This window comes from Octopus bimaculoides, chromosome 9 (genome assembly GCF_046866305.1).
Source record: "Octopus bimaculoides isolate indiv1 chromosome 9, ASM4686630v1, whole genome shotgun sequence".
NCBI lineage: Eukaryota > Metazoa > Mollusca > Cephalopoda > Octopoda > Octopodidae > Octopus > Octopus bimaculoides.
The window spans coordinates 18,057,785-18,077,784 of NC_142936.1; the positions used below are offsets into that span (position 1 = coordinate 18,057,785).

A 20,000-nucleotide genomic window follows, 5' to 3' on the forward strand; every position below is an offset into this window, starting at 1 on the left:
ATTTGTATCACTGTGACATTTGGAGATCACTGTAAAGCAGCAGGATAAACAACATTCTTGATTTTATCATTTGGTGTGAGTATGAAGAGATTGTTCTCATCATTTCCGACTCTGGAACAACCAACAAAGAGTTGACCTTGAAAAAAGCACTGTTGCATGACGGGAAGACCAACAATTTTCAGTGAGTGTCTTTGATTCTTGTTGATTGACATTTCAAAACTAACTCTCTCACTCTAACATGGATCTGGTTTTAAATGAACTGAATTGAAAATATTTTTTTAATTCCCAACGTTTTGATATTACTTTAAATTCAGCGGTGTGCAGATGTTGTACATTAAGTAGAAGGAGGCAGTCAGAATTTTGGATAATTCTTTATTGGCGCTTTCGTTCGTTCAGCCGAACTTTTCAAGACATTATCTTGAAGAGTTCGGTTGAAGGAACAAAAGTGCTAGTAAAGAATTATCGAAAATCCTGACTGCCTCCTTCTTCTTAATATATATATATATATATATATATATATATATATGTGTGTGTGTGTGTGTGTGTGTGTGTGTGTGTGTGTGTGTGTAAACGCAGTTATTAAGTGGTCCACTAATTGGATAAACCGATTTCGTTTAATCTAGTATTCCGGCAGTTAGTTCGATCAGTAAATAACTAGTTTCCAAGAATGCATTATTTATGCAAGTGGGTGTATCCAGCCTAGTGTATCCCTTAATAATAATGGCTATATATGCAATATCTCCATCGAGAATTACAAGGGGGTACAAGCGGGTTACAGATGATAGCCCAGTATAGGATTAAAATTAGTCCAGTTTATCCCACGTCTTCGTCCATAGAGAAATTATAAGATAGACACATGTTTCAAACTGCATAGTGTATCTAAGTGAGTTTTATTTACTCAGGCGGTGTAGGTTAAAATCATAGAGTTATTCTGTAAAACATTTAATCAGTAAAATAAAACACTGTTTAATCCGTCGATAGTATATTATAATTTGTATCATAGTTTAACAACAATAACTAACGCAGTACACTAAAACCACACACAATGTAAATAAAAATCTTCATCAGACAACTGAATCAGGAAATGGCAAAAAAGAAAGAAACTTTAGTATAATAGAAAGCCACAAAGCTAACAACAAATTACGTTTAATATCATCATCATCATCATCATCATCATCATCATCATCATTTTCATCATCAACAACAACAACAACAATGGTCATACTCTGCCCTGTATCACAATAAGAACCTAAAATAACGATATCCATATTGGAACAACAATTAAACTCATTTATCAGGTATTTCTCGAAAACCAGACGTCAAAGTTCACACAAAGTTCATACAAACAGAAACGCTGAAGGAAATTCGCCCACCTTTCACCTTCCTCCCATAAGAAACCAAACGAAAGGTAATATAGAAATATAGAAATATAAAAACAGAGTCTGATAGAATCACCCATATGTACCCAAAACATATGGGCTTTGAAGGAATCTACTCACCAACATTTGTGACTAATCGTACTAGCACTGCTAAATTTCAAGAATATGGAAGGTGAGCAAAATTCCAGTAAATCTAAATCCCTATCCCCCAAAGTCTGGGGTGAAGTAGCTTCATACAGACACATCACCATCTGGCGACAATAACCCACACATTTTCCTTCCCCTAATCACAACGTTTAACCATTACGAACTTAACACAGAAAATACATGATGACTTTTACAACAAACAAGCTACTCACACGCGCCACTCTAACAACATCGATGTTCGCATATTCATTTACCAGCACATTACAACTATCAGCTCATAGGAATACTCTAATATATTAATACTACTGATATATCAATTATAATCGTTTATCGTTTGACTGTGGGAACCGCCTTGAAAGGTTTTAGTCGAATGAATCGACCCCAGGGTTTTTCTTAACGCCTGATACTTTTCCTGTCTGTCTCATTTGCTGAACCGCTAGGTTATGGGGACGTAAATAAACTAACACCGGTTGTCAAGCAGTGGTGGGAGACCTGAGGGGGTTGCTAAGGTTAAGGGTGATGATCCTCCTGTATCGACTAACTTTTCAAATACTTTATATCAAAGCAATGGTAATAGGCGTAACATATGTTTCCAGAGTAATCATATAACAGTTCAAAGTTCTAAATAAACAAAAATCTATACACTATTACTACTTCAATGCCCTTCCAGTGCCACTTCAATTCTACTTCAGCGTCACAATACCATATCACTACCACTGTCTTGACACTCCAATGCCACTCCTGCATTACTTTGATGCTACCGCACCACCACTTAATGCCACTCCGACAAACTCCACCATAAGTAATTCTATATATAAATAATGATTTTGTAACTTTTGGCCGAGGTCACAAACTTGTATGAAAAGAAACTTCACCTCTCTACTTTCCTAAATCCTTTATCGACCTCCTGGAAGGATTAAAATAAGTTGAACTCGGTAAAATTTCCTTTCAAAACATGAAAGAATACAACGTAGCAGCCAAAGGTACACAGTTGTGCACCCAGTAATCTTCTGTACATACGTAATAAAAATAAATGAATATTAATTACGTGTTGACTGGAGAGGCGTGTAAAGAGGTGCTTTATTTAAGTAAATGAGACGTGATGTCCTGTCATTGATATCTTCTTTGATCTTTTGTTGAGTTGTACATATTTCTAACAATATAAGAAGAATGAGTAATGAATTTGTCCTTGGTGAGATTCGTATTCTGAAAGCCACGCCAAGTGTCATGATGATGATAATGGTGGTTTCAAATTTTGCAACAATGCCAGCAATTTCCGGGTAGATGTTGAGTCGATTACGTCGACCGCAGAGATCAACTGCTACTTATTGCATCGACCCCCGGAAAGGATGAAAGAAAAATTTGACCTTGGTCGGATTTGAACTCAGAACGTGAGACTGGAAAATGCCACTTATCATTTTGTCCCACGCGCTAATAATTTTGCCAGCTTGTCACCTTAATAAAAGCAATGAAAATAACGGCACCAAAACAAACCGCAGAACATATTCAAGGCACACAGAGCTGCACTCGATAGCGTAGTTGAAAGCACGTCATAAAAATAAGACTACTGAATAATATTTATAATAATAATAATAATAATAATAATAATAATAATAATAGTAATAATAATAATAATAATGATAATAATAATAATAATAATAATAATAATAATAATAATAATAATAATAATAATAATAATAATAATAATAATAGAAGACTAAAACAATACCTATTGTCATAGGTGCCCTGGGAATGACAGCGAAACGGGCTGATTACTACCTAGCTCAGATACCAGGAAACCCCAAAATGACTGAAGTTCAAAAGATAGTGCTCATGGGAACTGCCCATATCCTATGTAAAATACTGTCTATGTGATCTCAAATTTTAAAACAAACACATAATTTTCTTATGGTTTCTTAAACATTCACTAGAACAAAACTGTACAAATCCAAATATATGGTACCCTAGGCATAACACCTACATGAACTTCTAACTTGTTGTCTCTTGAGGTCTCTGGGTGAGACTTGGATCCAACTTGTACAAATGCAAAACAAAAGTCAAACATAAAATAATAATAATAATAATAGTCAAGACGAACAGCGCGATTAGATTGTAAGATATTTTATTAGTTGAACGATATTTCAACAGTATGTCTGTCTTTGTCAAGTTCAAAATAAAAAGTGATAAAAATTCAAAATTGTAGAAATTTAATCGTAAAGTTTTGAACTTGACAAAGACAGACGTACTGTTGAAATATCGTTCAACTAATAAAATATCTTACGATCGAATCGCGCTCTTCGTCTTGCCCGAGAAAAACCATTACACTAGAGAATAAGTCGGTCATAAATCTATCTAAACTAAAACTTTCGCCCGACGATGTCTCAGTCTTAGAGTTTGGACTGAGTTTTTACCCAAGCACTAAGAATTTCGAAAAGAATCTCAATTGGTATCCAGATAAAATTCGGGATGGAAGTTGACAAGCACTACTAGAATTTCTTGAATCTTTTCAGGCAGGCATTAGAGAAAGCCTTAAAACAAGTGGAAAGAAGTCTTAGAATAACCTCACAAATTCTCAACGTTACGCACCCCGACGTCTAGCTAATAGCGATTCTATTGTTATTAAGATGGCCGATAAAGGAGGCGTTATCGTAATTATGGACAAAAGTGGATATATTTCGGCTTGTGAAGAAGTTTTAAATGACAAAACTTCTTATGAAGAATTACTTACATCTTATTCGGTCAAATCCGAAATCCTAATTTTTGAGGATAAAACGGATTGTACTGACATAGGGCATTACTGGAAACATGCAAATGCTTTTGTATATCCTTATGTCAAACGCGGTTACAGTGAATCACGATTAAAGGAAATAGCAAATGAAATACCTAAGATTAGAAAATACAATATAATAGATGAAAGAATTCATTTAGTGATTAGCTGGCACCGACATTTCGCTGGCATTTCAAAAGTGTTGCATGAAAGTTTACCAGTATGTGGCGAAAAAATATCCTCGCTTCAAACGGATATTTCCTCAGCTGCCTATTGTAGCCTTTAGACGGTATAAGAATATAAGAGAATTATTGACCTCTATATCTGACTCCAAGAAAACGAACATTGGAGTATCTGTATGCTGTACCTTAAAGAATAGCCGCAAGAGAAGTAAGCCCTGTTCATTGTGCAACAACATGAGTGAAGTGAATTCCATCAGAAATCATAACAGAAATGTTATTATTTATACAGAAGGTGGAACATGTAAAGATTACCATTTGGTGTACGCTGCAGAATGCATGAAACAACTTAATTTATGTTGGTTGTACAACAGAACAATTAAACAAAAGGTCTAATGGGCACAGATGTGACGTCAGGCTCAATAACAGTAGTTCGACAGAACTTGCTGAACATTTCGTTTTAAGCGGCTGCAATTTTGAAGAAGACTTGAAAGTGAATATTCTCAGAAAATATTCTGAATCTGCTTCACTTTCACTTCTCAGAATGTATGAGAAATATGTTTGCGGGTTATTAACATCACGCCCTGGAGGAATGAATAAGATGACAGGAGAATATCATCAAATTTATACAAAACTGTTTGATTAAATATTCTTCTTTCTCTCTTTTCCTTTCCTTCTTTTCAGTCGTCTTCTTTTTTCTATTTTTTCTGTCTTTTTTCTTTACGCCCCTTATTAAATTGTAACTTAAAAACTGATGATGTCATTCCATCAACGTGTGGACGCTGGTTGCTCTCGTTCATACTTTACGTTTAAATTTCTATAATTTTGAATTTTTATCACTTCTTATTTTGGACTTGACAAAGACAGACGCAATGTTGAAATGTCGTTCAACTAATAAAATATCCTACAATCGAATCGCGCTCTTCGTCGTGGCTGTTTACCTTCGTGAAGAGTTACATCAATCCTTTTGAAAATATAATAATAATAATAATAATAATAATAATAATAATAATAATAATAATAATAATAATAATAAATGCCCTAATGCAGTACCGAGCAAGGCTCTCGTGGCTTCTCCTCTTAACTGATAGGAAGTGTCATCGTGTACATGTTTAGTCTTGGTGTAAAAGATGGGCTTCAGCAAATATTCTGCTCAGTGTCACATTTGCTTTTCAGTTGTTTGACTTTCACCAGTTGAGCATGTCTCTTAGTGGCTGATGATATGTGCATCTCTGATCATGAGCGGAAGTAGTGGAAGAGCATAATAACCATGCGTTGAGAGGAATTCTTTGGGGTTTGAATAATTCACCTCTAGAAACATGGATGTTTTGTTTATCATCCTCAATCAAGCCTTAATCTGGGACCTTTTGACTGGGATGGGCTACTCGACCTGAAGAACATTCCAACTAGGCCCCACTAGCAAGGTCATGCGCTGTTATTTTGATATGAGATCACCATGCTGTGCATTTACGTTTGTGATCTATGTGCCTGATGTACCCTTATCAGATGTGTAGTCATGATGGGTATATTTGGGCTTCGTATATTTGTACCCAAGTGTCGCTTTGATAGCATGCCTTGCTCCCTCACTCAATAATAATAATAATAATAATAATAATAATAATAATAATAATAATAACAATAATAACAACAACAACAACAACAACAACAATAATAATAATAATAATAATAATAATAATAATAATAATAATCCTTTCTACTACATGCACAAATACATAATTATCATTTCTACTGCTGGACCACATCTGTAAGATCATGCGCTGTGTACGCACATATGATTGTGATGCATGTGCCTAGTACATCCTTATCAATTAGTTAGTCACGATGGGTATATCAGTATTGTATGTCTGTACCCCAATGTCACTTTGATGGCATGCTGTCTCACTCAGCAATAATAACAATAATAATTCGTTCTACTCAAGGTACAAGTTCTGAAATTTGGGGAAAGGGAGCTACACTATCACATCCGACTCCAGTACTCGACTGGTACTTAATTAATTGACCCCGAAAGGATGAAAGGCTAATTCAACCTCGGCTGAATTTGAACTCAGACCGTAGACCGACAAAACGCTGCTAAGCATTTTGTCCGGTGTGCTAGCGATTCTGCCAGCTCACCGCTGTGATAATATTGATAATAATAATAATAATAATAATAATAATTGATTTATTACAATACCTTTTTCCATCTGTGTGGTAGGTGTGCGGTGATACATTCTACAGTAACGGCAACTTGACACGTGTTATGAGGCCTCTCTTTCTCTCTCTTTCTTTGTCGCTCCTTCTCCTTCTCTCTCCCTCTCTTCCTCTCTACTTAAACATACATATACGCATCTATATGTGAGCGTGTGTGTGTGTGGGGGGGGGGAGGGCTTGTAAGCGCGTGTGCGTGCTCGCGCTTGTGTGATACACTACTGGAATAAATGCCACTAATAGTTTCTTGTCACTGTAATTCGGCCGGTTCATATAAAGTGCCTTGTATCTCCAAGCTTTATTTCAAGATTAATGCCCATGGTTAGTCCTATTTGAAAATCAGGACGCTAGTACATGAGAAGATACGAGAAAAAACCAGAAGGATTTTTTCTCCTGTATTTTTCATGTACCAGCATCTTGATTTTCACACAGGTCTAACCATGTGCACTAATAGACACAAGGGACGTTATATAAATCTATCGAATTACCGTGTCTCCATGGCATAAAACTATTTGCAGCTCTTATTCTGATTATGGTGTACATTAAACATCTGTCTCTCACTGAATGAAGCACTTTTTTGTTAATTTAATTTATAGTAGCGGAACAATAAACTTCATACATACACATACACACATACATACATACATACATACATACATACATACATACATACATACATACATGCATCTTCGAAACGCTTAGTTTTAGAATGGTGGCAGCTGATGAAGGAAATGTTCTCTATGTGGCCTGTGTGTTTTCTGTACTCCGTTTATCATTTTGTCCACGTTTTTTTGCCACGTCCTGTACCCAGATATGCATCTATATATGCATGTAGATGTAGGTATGTGCATACATGTACGTATATACGCATATACTCATATATTATTTGTATTACATACATACATACATACATACATACATACATACATACATACATACACACATACATACACACATATAGTACAGCATGTTTATCTTATTTCAAGCATACCAGAGCACTAAAACCCGATTTCGTAAGAATTTCCATAATTCCATTACAATCATTTTGCTTACTTTGAAACAATAATGCTCCTAACCACACCATATCATTTTCCAAATAAACTATGTTGCTTATGCCGTTTGCAGTAACTTACAGAGATTTGGGAAATATTTCTGTCACCGTTGATTTCTTAGTATCATAATATATTTTTACTTACGTTTTTATCTGTTTATCTGTGTATTTAATTTAGGTTTCTATTTTACTATCACGAAAGCTATCATTGTTATTGTTCTCATTTGGGGGTAAAAGTATTTATATATATATATATAGAGAGAGAGATATATAACTGTTTAGAATAAAAAAATAAGTAGTCACAGAAACCGTTACAAGAATCTATAAACGCAGATTCTTTAGCGTAGCATGTTTATTCTGACGTCTGATTTGAAAAGATATTTGACTACATTTATCTAATATAGAAGAGGATCTTCTTTTGAACACTACTTTATATTTATTCATTTATTTAGATTTTTTAAAGAATTCTCACCATCATTCATATTTAAGGAATATGTCTCATTATAAACCAAGACAGAGAAGCCAATTAATTTCTTTCAGAAATTTTTTTTTCCAGTTATTTTAACTTTCTTTTATTAAACTTCATCATTTGTTAATATTCTGCTCTGGTTCTCATTCTCGTCATAACGAAATGGCGTTTCGTTAGTTTAACTTGTGTGTTTTTATCTGTTGCTAATTGCAGGAAGTAATTATCAAGTTCTTCGTTGGAATTCATTGACTGTCTTTTTCCCAGATAATGCCATACACAACACTCGCAGTGAGCTCGGGCATCAATCGAAGAGGGACACATTTTACATTTGCAATTTTCTTCAGTTTTCACGTCTTGCACAAACAAAGAGATTCCTGCAATGAAAAAGAAAAAAAGAAATAGAAAAGAAAATATCAAGCATTTTACTTTCAATAAACATTTTCCTATAATTAATTCAGGCCTTATATAATACTTGTACATATACTTACACGCATACGTGAATACAAACATATATACCTACATACATGCATTTTTAAAAAGGGTGAAGGCGCCTGGCTTAGTGGTTTGGGCATTCGACTCACGATTGTAAGGTCGTGAGTTCAATTCCCGACGATGCGTTGTGTCCTTGAGTAAGACACTTTATTTCACATTGCTCCCGTCCTCTCAGATGGCAAAAATGAGTAGTACCTGTATTTCAAAAGGCCAACCTTGTCACACTCTCTGACACGCTGAATCTCCCTGAGAACTACGTTAAGGGTACATGTGTCTGTGGAGTGCTCAGCCACTTGCACGTTAATTTCACGAGCGAGCTGTTCCATTGATCGTATCAGGTGGGACCCTCGTCGTCGTGACATACATACATACATACATACATACATACATACATACATATATACATAATGCTAATATACCAAGTTCTTGATGGTAAGTTAATAACATTAAAGCATGAATCTTGAGTGAGAAACTCCGTAACTAAAACTAATGATTATCAATGAGGCATCATCAACCACGTTTGCAGCTATTCCACAAGCTATATAACGGAGGTTAAAGGAAAGAAAAACAATCCCTAAAATAGCTCATTCTCAGGTACATCTAAGATCGTTTTTGTCTAAAAATAGAAATAGAAATAATAATTTCAACCATAATGTATGCATGAGTACAGCAGAAAGAAACGCTATGTGAATAGCAATAATAAAGCATACAATATCGACCTTTAGTAATGTTGTGAGACCGTTGCATAATAGGAAGGCATCAGAAAGTGACTAAATAAATGAAAAGTGGTACTCACGTGTACATGTAAATGACATATGGAATGCAAAATGGATATTCCAAACTGGCTAGTCATAGCACGGAGAAATCATTTGACAAAATATAAAACACCTACTTGCCAGGAAACTACATGCTATTGAATGATGAGCAAGCAAGTGGAAGGGGTTACGTGTAAGGATATACCAAATACCTTCAAATAAATAAACTTAATCTGTCTGAAGTAAATAAAAAAAAATTAAATAAAATGTCAAACCTCGTGAGATAATGACATAAGAATATTTCCCGTGTATGTTTTATTTATGAAGGACAAATAATCATTTGTGGTCTAATATACCTGAGGTGGTGGACCTCGAAAAATATTTAATTAATACAAATTGTAAATAAATGTAAAAAGCTGTTAGAGTCAATAAAACTCATTTGAAACATATAATATAATTGCCTTTGTGAGTTACAAGTGATGCTATCTGTGGGATCCTCAGCTTTTTTAGCTGCTATTTCTGAACTTCGGTATATGGTGAAGCAAATATTTGCTGATCCCTTAATTATATTTATAAATATATGTGAGCTTTTAAATAAGTTCTCCACCAATAATGGTGCTTTCATACCGATGGGCTTGGTAAAAATTATTAATTGTTAATTGATTTATTAATTAATAAATTGATAATCCTTTACCCTTTTAATTTGTAATAATTATTCACTCCCTGTTAGTATACGCAGATTCTCTGCGATATCACTTGTCGCGCACATGATAATTTCTTGAGGGAAGGACAGTTTAGACTGGCTGACCGAGGTGGATTCGGTTATGCTTTCAGATCTGTGTCGGTGTGGAATGTTACTCGTCCATGCTTGCACGGTTTGCTAGCATAGTCGAATTTACTACTGGAATACAGTATTGATGAAGGAAATTGATTATCAATCATAATCCAGAAACGCGTCTACTGTTAACCTTCGGAATTGGTTAGTTTTTCATTGTTTTTTCTTCTTGTTTTTGCCTTTGTGAGTTACAAGTGATGCTATCTGTGGGATCCTCAGCTTTTTTAGCTGCTATTTCTGAACTTCGGTATATGGTGAAGCAAATATTTGCTGATCCCTTAATTATATTTATAAATATATATGAGCTTTTAAATAAGTTCTCCACCAATAATGGTGCTTTCATACCGATGGGCTTGGTAAAAATTATTAATTGTTAATTGATTTATTAATTAATAAATTGATAATCCTTTACCCTTTTAATTTGTAATAATTATATATATATATATATATATATATATATATATATATATATATATATATATAGAGAGAGAGAGAGAGAGAGAGAGAGAGAGAGAGAGAGAGAAAGAGAGAGAGAGAGAGAGAGAAAGAGAGAAGGGAGAAACTGACAGACAGACATACAGAAAGACAGTTAGATTGCTATATATATATATATATGTATATGTGTGTGTGTGTGTGTGTGTGTGTGTGTATGTGTGTGTGTGTGTGTGTGTGTGTGTGTGTGTGTGTGTGTGTATATATATATATATATGTATCTTTTATTTATTTATTTATGTGTTTCAGCCAAGTGGCTGCGGTCATGCTGGTGCACCACCGTGATTTTCACGTTCCTTGCATGGCTCTTCTCCCCCACCTGACATGGTCCAATCAAGAGTTTTGATGACACATCTGGTGTATAAGAGAATTTGACATAGCTGCCCTAAATTGCGTCTCATTACGAGCCATTGGTTCGTCTGGTATCGTGGTGAGGAAAGCGTCAAGTTTTGTCTTGAAGACCTCCGCATCCATGTCTTGCATGTCTCTCAAATGTTTTGGCAGGGCATTGAAGAGCTGAGGTCCTCTGAAACCGAGGCTGCTGCAGTATCTCGTTCTTATGTGAGATGCAGTGGACGGTACCTTTGGCACCATGCAGTGGCGACCGTGCGGGCATTCCTGTAGTACTTGATACCAAAGTTTGGCACCAGTCCTTCCAGTATTTTCCATATGTATATTATTACATATCTCTCCCGCCTGCGCTCCAGGGAGTAGAGACCTAGTGCCTTCAGTCGCTCCCTGTAGTTCATCTGCTGGACTGTGGCGATCTTTTTTGTATAGTGCCGCTGAATTGCCTCGAGTTCTGCTGTCCGCTTAACACTGTGTGGTGACCACAACTGAGAGCAATAGTCTAGGCGGCTCAGAACAAATGTCTTCCATAGAGTCAACATGACTTTTTGATCCCCTGTACGAAATGTCCTCAGTATCCACCCTGCCAGTTGTCTGCACTTTGCTGTCAACTTGACAATGTGCATGTGAAATGATGCATCACTACACATGTTGATGCCCAGATCTCTTACTGTTTGTGGTTCTGGGATTGCAGTACCTCCAGGCCCTGTGTATGCCAGTTGGGAGGTACTTGTGGTCTTGTACTTGTGGTCTTTTGCATTGAACTGCATATTATTTTGCTCTGCCCACTCATATATTGCATTTAGGTCATTCTGCAGGCTTACAATATCATCAGGATTCTTTATTGCCTGAGATATCTTTGTGTCATCAGCATAGCTAGTGACAGTGGCTCTCCGAGTGACCGTGGGTATGTCCAGAAGGGCCACTATGAACAGTAGTGGCCCCAGAACAGTTCCTTGTGGAACACCGCTCAATATTTGTGTTTCCCTAGATAGTTCTCCATTGGCTGCAAACTGTCTGACTTCTACCATTCAGGAAGTCATGCAGCCACTCTCCTAATTTACCAGCTATGACAAAGTTTCGCAGCTTGTGACATATCAAGCCATGATCAATTTTGTCAAAGGCTTTTGCAAAGTCGAGATATATCACTTCAACATTTGAATGGTCAAGTAGCTGCTTCAGGACCCAGTCATAATGCTGCAAGAGCTGCGTGAGGCAGCTTCTACCTGGACAGAAACCATGCTGGGTCTCATTCAGCAAGTCATTTTCTTCTAGGAACGCAATCAATCTCCTTCTGACAATTCGTTCCATGACTTTGCTAATATGTGAAATCAGAGAGATGGGCCTGTAGTTCCCAGCCTCTGCTCTGCTTCCACCTTCATGGATAGGACATATGGTGCCTTCCTTCAGCTTTTTGGGAAGTTTACCATTTGCAAGGAAACTCTGGAAGAGTATCCGGAGTGGTCCTGCTAATTCTTGTTTACACGACTTTAAGAGGACAGCTGGGAAACCATCGGGGCCAGTTGCCGAATTTGAGCTCATTTCATTTATGGCAGCTATCACATCTTCCTCTTCAATGTCGATGTAGGTAATGGATGCAGTCTTTTTCTGCTGAGTGCTATTGTCAAAGAAATCAGCTGGGTTCTTTATCTGCATGTGACTCAGAGGAGAGGTGAAGACACTCTTGAATTGTGTACTGAGCACTTCACTTATCCATGTGGGATCTGCAGTCAGTGAGCCATTAGGCAGGAATAGGGGTCCTATCTTATACTGCACCGTAACAGTCTCCTTTGCAAATCTATAGAAAGCCTTGGGGTTTGTTTTTATGCTTTCTACTGCTCTCTTCTCCTTCTCTGCTCTCTCCTTTTCATGGGAGAGTTTAATTTTGTTTTCTATTTCTAACAGTGTTAGTTTTAATTTAGCCCTTTTCCTATCCTCCAGTTCTCTACTTAACTGGTTTGAGACCTGTGTTCTGTGTCTCATAAGGATTTTCCTGTCTCTAGGAATTCTTTTGGCATGTTTGCTGGTATTTCTATATGGCACGTATTTGGTGCATATGTCTTGTATGGTTAACATAAAATGACTTAGTTTGAGGTCATTGTCTTGTATAGAAAGGCTGTCATGCCAGTTTTGATTTCGAATCTCTCTGCGAATTGACTTCCAGTCCGCCCTGTGCCGGTATATATATATATATATATATACCGGCAAAGATGTTTACGGGCGGCGAACATAAAAAGTTCTATCTTACCTATAGGAAGAACATTAAATAAATATACAACCCAGATGTAGATAATCTAGGACGTAGATTTCGAACTTTCCATATTACGTTTGTTAACGTAAATTTGATTACTTCTCTTTGGCTAGATTCACCTAGACAAAACTTCGAATGCTGTTACATCAGACCCAGTATACTCGTCTGAATGCTTGGTCGTTAACAGACCAAAAACAGTGTATAAAGTTTTCAAAGAAAAACTTATTAAATAGTGCGATACAGTAGTATTGCTTCCCAGTAAAACAAATCGCCATTTGGTTAAAGCGTGTGTGTGTGTGTGTATATATATATATATATATATATATATATATATATATATGCTTAATATTGGGCTGATGTGCATACAACCAATGTTATAATTGGTTGAATACCATATGTAAAGCAAAATACATTATTTAAAACATATTAAAATCGTAATTAATGCCAATGACTATAATACCTGAATATACTTATAATTTTAATTAATGAAACGTGTTTAGCTCACTGAATTAACTATGCTAGCCGATACTTAACTATATATCTTCCAGGCACAAAGTGTCTCTGGCTACTATTCCCAAATCATTTATTTTAGCAATCTGTAATAAAGCAGTTGATGAGCTAGTTTCGATTCGTGATTGAACTTGTTTGCTTACTTATATTTCTAATGCTATTCGTAAACACATCAAGACCACAACATCCCGTTTTGTCACTTTCTTATAAACTGCAGTGATCTGGACTTAGACAAAAATGTTATCAATGTTTGTGTTCTATTTGTCATTCTGAGTTGTTTAAGTGGGTTTTTCATGCTTGTATGTATGGCATGAATACGTTTTTCTCCCGATATATGAGTATGTGTTTGTTAACAACCCAACACGTACACATAATCACATACGCAGATACACACGCATATCCAAACAGAGAAAGCCATACACACGCACAGACAAACACACACAAACACACACACACAAAAACACAAACACACACACACGCATGCATACATAAATCCTTTATACAGAGTTACCAATGTAAATACGAGTATTCAGAGATTTAGCAAAACATTTCAGAAACAGGTTTTCTGGAAACAAATTGTGTGTGTGTGTGTGTGTGTGTGTGTGTGTGCACACATGTGTGTGTATCTAAGTATTTGTGTGTGGGTGCACACGCGACTGTGCATGTGAATGAGCGCGTTTGCATAAGTCTGTATATATTTATGAGTATGTATGTGTACTTCTGTAAGTGAACTGATGTGTTATTGTATATGTATGCGTGTAGGTGTGTGTGTAGGTGTGTGTGTAGGTGTGTGTGTATATGTGTGAATGTTTGTATGTGTGTTTGTGTGTGAATTAGTATGTTCACGTGAATGTAAGCGAATTTACTTGAGTGTGTATATCAGTAAGAATGTGTATGCGAATGTGAGTTTATTTATTGTGTGTGTGTGTGTGTGTGTGTGTGTTTATTTATTGTGTGTGCGTATATAAGTGTATATAAGTGTATATATACGTTTGTGTCGGCGTGTCTTTTGATTAGTATATGTGTATAAAAGCATGAGTGAGTGAGCTATTGTATGTATGTCAGTGTGAATATACATAAGTGTGTGTATGTGTTAATATTTGAATGCGTGTGAAACACTATGTGTTTATGTATGAATGGGTTGGTGTTGAGTGTGGGTGTGTTTATATATAAAGTTGTATGTATGTGTAAATATATATGAGTCTGGTAGTTTGTGTTAATATGCAACTATGTGAGAATGAGTGATTATGCGTGTATAAGTGTGTGCGTGTGCTTGTATGTGTTTTTGGGTGTATTTACAGAGAGAGGTATGTGTAGGTGTTAGTATGTTAGTATGTAAGGGTACGTGTGTATAAGTGTTTGAGTGCATATGAAGTAACGTGTCTGTGTGAGTGAAAGACTGTTTTTATGCGTATATGCGTATATCTGCCTGTCTGTCTGCCTGTCTGTCTGTCTGTCTGTATGTATGTATGTATCTATCTATCTATCTACCTATCCATCTATCTATCTATCTATCTATCTATCTATCTATCTATCTATCTATCTATCTATCTATCTATATATGTATGTGGATGTGTCTATATGTGCGTGTGTGCGCTTATGTCTGTCTGTGCGTGTGTATGTGCGCGTGTGTACGTATGTATGTGTGCGTAGCTGTGAGTGTCTATGTGTGTGTGTCTATGCGTGTGCGGATGCGCTTCTGTGTGTTACTATGTGTGTATGCGCGCGCGTGTATGTGTGAGTGTGCGAGTGTTTTTCAATATTTTGGTGATTGGTTTATTTGCTGCTGGCATTATTCAGCTCCAGATCAGCATTTATCGACCAGACATCTTATCACAGGCATTACAGCCGTGACCATTCCATCGTCTTCATATCTGCATGGGAAATCAGGACCACATTATCCAGCATGTCCGTTTCTAATACACGAGGATGTAATTTCAGGAAGGTTTAAGGCAGATTTGGTTACTAAATTTAGTGATATCGAGTGACCACCAAGAGGCTACATCTTTGAGGGTTTTTTTTTTTTTTTAATTCGCTGAAAACAAAATGCTTTGTGGTATTTAGTCATGGTCCTTTACGTTCTGAATTCAAATCCCACTAGGTTCGATTTCGTTGTCCCTCTGCGGTCGATACTACAAATACCAGTCAATATAGCAGATAGTTCCCTAAAGATCAATATGGTTGATCAACCATTCATGGAGTCTTCTAATTAAGGTTGTTGATAGATTTTAGTGTTTTCCCATCATAAAAAATATATTGAAACGTTTGAGATAAATATTTGCAACTATGTCTATATAAGTTGCTGCCGTGGTTCTGCAATTTAGAGGTTTGCTCGAAATCATGTGATTCCAGGTTTCTAAATTACCGCACACCACCTGAGGTGATTCACATTGAAGTATATTTGTTCATATATACTAATGAATGTTTACTATATTACTTTTCTATAAGATCCATCAACCATTAACTCAGCTGTGAAAACAAATCTCCATTTAGCACTAAAAAGGATGTACTTAACACATCCAATCTCTAAGGGATTACGATCAAATAATGAGGATGACGGCATATGCTGTTGATGCCAGCATAAAAACCACCACAGTAACGGCGCACGTATTTAAATTTAGTAATGTATTATATAGCCATTGGTGGTCATCATCGTCGTCGACGTAGCCAACCATTTCATGGCATGATGGAATGAATGAACGACTCAAACGGCAGCTATCGGTGAAAATCATACCGTTAGTAATATACTCTTGTTATACCGATGACATAAACATTGTGATTAAAACAACTCCAAAAGCTGACGGTTTTCACTTTTCCAGAAACAACACACAAGCAATTCTCCGGATACAACCAGTTAGATCGGATACAACCAGCTCTCCGGATAGAACCAGTTAGAGAAACCAGAAAAGAAAGTTTTAAACCATTACCCACATTGATGCACATGGTATGTGTCTCATGTCCTAGAGTAAATTCTGGAACAGACTGAAAAGAAAAATTAAGAAGGTAGACAGGAAAAACTTCTGATATGGCATAAATTCTAGGAAGTGATGGTCATCGATGCTGCTGTCAGAAGTATCTGGCCCGGAAATTCAATAAAGCGCTCTATGAAGCAAAATTTAAAATAGTTGAAAAAGAAGGCAGATCCATCATGTTACAACAATATAGGCTATACTCGTAAAAAAAAAACCCACCTTGCTCTGACAACAACAGCAGTAGAACATGTTCAACCAGCTCACAAATAAACAGCAGAACTAGAAATGGAGCATACTATTTATAATGCAGAGAAAAGCAGTAAATGTGGTGTTACCAACACAAATCTATGAAGGAGAAACGGCTCTTTGCTGTAGTGCAAGAGCTGCAAGAAGAAACAAACAATATTCTTATCAATAAGACGAACAGAAACACAGTACTTCGATAAAGAGCTATTATGAAAATTCTAAAAGGTCCATCATGAAAACATGAAGCTTCACAATATATTTATATAAGTCTTGACGTCTCGTATCTATTCAATGACAACGAATAGTATAAAGATGCAATAAGACTACAGCCAATTAAAGCCAACCGCATATATACACACGTGTTCCTAAGCTGGCAATAATAAAAAAAATTAATAAATATGCCATCGATTCACGCACTTGCCATAGATATCTAACACAATAACAAAAAAATCAGTTGAAAACTCTCGCCCACCATCTGGAAAATCTATACTCATTGAAAATATCACAATGGTGATGTAACGAAATATTTAACGAAGGAAAGAACAAAAATAAGGAATATGGACAAAGTGCAATCTTATAGGCTTTATAGTCTAAATGCAACTTTTTCAAAATACAACAATATAGCAATTAAGTATTTTAGCAAATAAATCCTCCGTTCTGCTGAGTTTAGAATGATTGTTTAGCCAACGGTATGGTATTTGGAGAAGCACCTTTTGTTTGCAAAGCGATTTTATAACTGGCGTGATATGACAAATAGATCTTAACTAAATTGCACGATCACCTTCCAAATCACTCCCAGTTTTAAATATTTCGTTTAAAAAAACCTACTGATTAGAAATTTATGGTATTTATATCATGATAAAACTAAATGAACTTTCAGAAACACACGCAATACACACACACGCACACACATTTAATATATGCCTATATGTGTATATCTATAAATACACATGTTTGTATATATATATATATATATATATATATATATAGTGAGAATTCACAAAGAAAACAAAAAGACGAAGACAGGTGGTGTAGAAAACAAACAGATGTGTTAGTATAACGCTCGGGAAGTGTAAAGGTCTTTAACATTTCGAGTCTACGCTCTTCCACAGAAAGGAAGACAGAAAGAAACAAGAAGAGAAACAAGGAGAGAAAATAAGAATATGTAGTAGATAGGTTTCTTTATTAGCCACACAGGGCTCAACACAGAGGGGACAAAATACAAATGTAGAGTTTTTCTTTTCGAGGGGGTCGAAAACAAAGCAGAAAAAAAAAAAAAAAAAAGTGGGGACAACGATGAAAAAAAAACATCGCAAAACGTTTGGGGTATTTACAAAAAATATGAAATAATACAAAAAATTCCCAATAAATGGGGAGGTTATCCGTGGAAAGAAAAACCTACGAAAAGACCACGGTAACCTCGGTCTTTAGCGTCACACTTTGTTAAATAAAATTTCTTTTATTTAAGCAAGAAACGTGAGTAACTCTCTGTTTACAAAATTTTAAAACGTTTTATAGAATCATGGTCAAGGTGGCTTCGTCATTTATACGTGCCATTCTTGCTACATGTATCCATCTTTTTGCGAAACATTTGCTAGACAACACTTGCCTCTCTACTCTCACCTTCCTTTTCAAGTGATACTTGAAAAAGTTGATGAGAGATTGACCAGAGAGGAAAGTATTTGTCTCTAATCCTTTCAGACGCGTCCACCAGATGCATTCTTTGGCCATAGCCACAAGTACGATAAATACAGCTCTTCCTTCCCGTTTAAAGGAAGGAGGCGTGACGATATTGACGATAGACTCGGTTGATAAACCGACTCGTCCCACACGCGACAGCAGTCGTTCGACATAAGCCCACAGCTCCGAAATGGTTGGACACTGCACGAGTGCGTGCAGAACGGTTTCATCGCTCTGACCGTATCTCGGGCAGGTCGGCCCCGCATTTCGCGAGCCGTGTCTATAGAGCTTATCCCGAACGGGTAGCGCCTCTCGGTAACACTGCCAGGCCAGGGATCTCTGGAAGTTGTCCATAGGTCCCGGCCCGAAAGTCGTCCTGAACAGGCGGGTCAGGTATTCCTCGTCGACGCCCAGGTTCGCCCCGAGATCGTCGTCGTACCTGCCCTCCACTAATCCCCTATAGAATGACTTCGTTGTGATGCAGCCGCTCAAGGTCGACCCGGGACGGCAAAGTTGTTGCAGAGCAACGCGACACTCACGGTGCCATTCGCCATTCCTCGGCCTCTTTTTGATCCACGACTGCAGCTCGGTCATGGAGACGAGCTGCGGGAAAGCGCGTCGCACAAACGGCGACCACACCTGCTCACCGTCGTCTACGTAGAGCCGGAGATGTCGCAGTCTCAGCGCATGTCTGCGCATCATCAACCACGGCATGCCCAGCCCTCCTTTCAGCGGGTGTTGGCAACAAACGGATCGCCTCACCATCGGAACGCTTCCTTTCCACAAAAAGCGGAAGAAGATGCGCTCCATTTCGGTGATGGCGCGATCGGGACAAGGCACGACGGTCAGGCGGTATTCGATGACGGACGCGATGTACGCGTTCGCCACCTCCGCCCGACCTTTTAGGGACAGCTTCCTCTCGGACCATTGCCGGCAGAGAGTGGCCACCCTACTCATTATCTCGTCCCAGTTCTTCTCCGTTTGCAGGTCCGGACCGAACCAGACTCCGAGCAACTTGACCGGACCGTCCGTCCAGCGTCCCACTACTGAGGCGCTGCCGGACGGTATGGGCTTGCTTCTCCAGGTGCCGAGCAGCAAACCCACCGACTTATCCCGGTTGATTTTCGCTCCCGTCACCGCTTCGTAGTCTTTCAGCGTCTCACCGACAAGCTCAATGTGCTCGTGGCTAGACGCTATGACGGTGACGTCGTCCGCGTAT

At 37.4% G+C, this 20,000-nt stretch overlaps 1 protein-coding gene across 2 annotated transcripts in view; it reads right to left on the minus strand.

Annotated features, from left to right (window-relative positions):
• Nucleotides 1-8,065: 8,065 nt before the first annotated feature.
• The window catches only part of LOC149133997 (uncharacterized), a 24,106-nt gene continuing 12,171 nt past the window's right edge, over nt 8,066-20,000 (minus strand). The window contains exons 1-2 of one of the 2 annotated variants that reach the window (XM_089356907.1): nt 9,489-9,621; nt 8,066-8,574 (exon numbers count right to left, since the gene is read on the minus strand). In XM_089356907.1, the coding sequence (XP_089213033.1) occupies nt 8,324-8,574; nt 9,489-9,507 (270 nt within the window). In that variant the 5' untranslated portion in view covers nt 9,508-9,621 and the 3' untranslated portion in view covers nt 8,066-8,323. Of the gene's footprint in view, nt 8,575-9,488; nt 9,622-20,000 lie in introns of those variants that run through there. The other variant, XM_089356906.1, reaches the window with a different exon arrangement.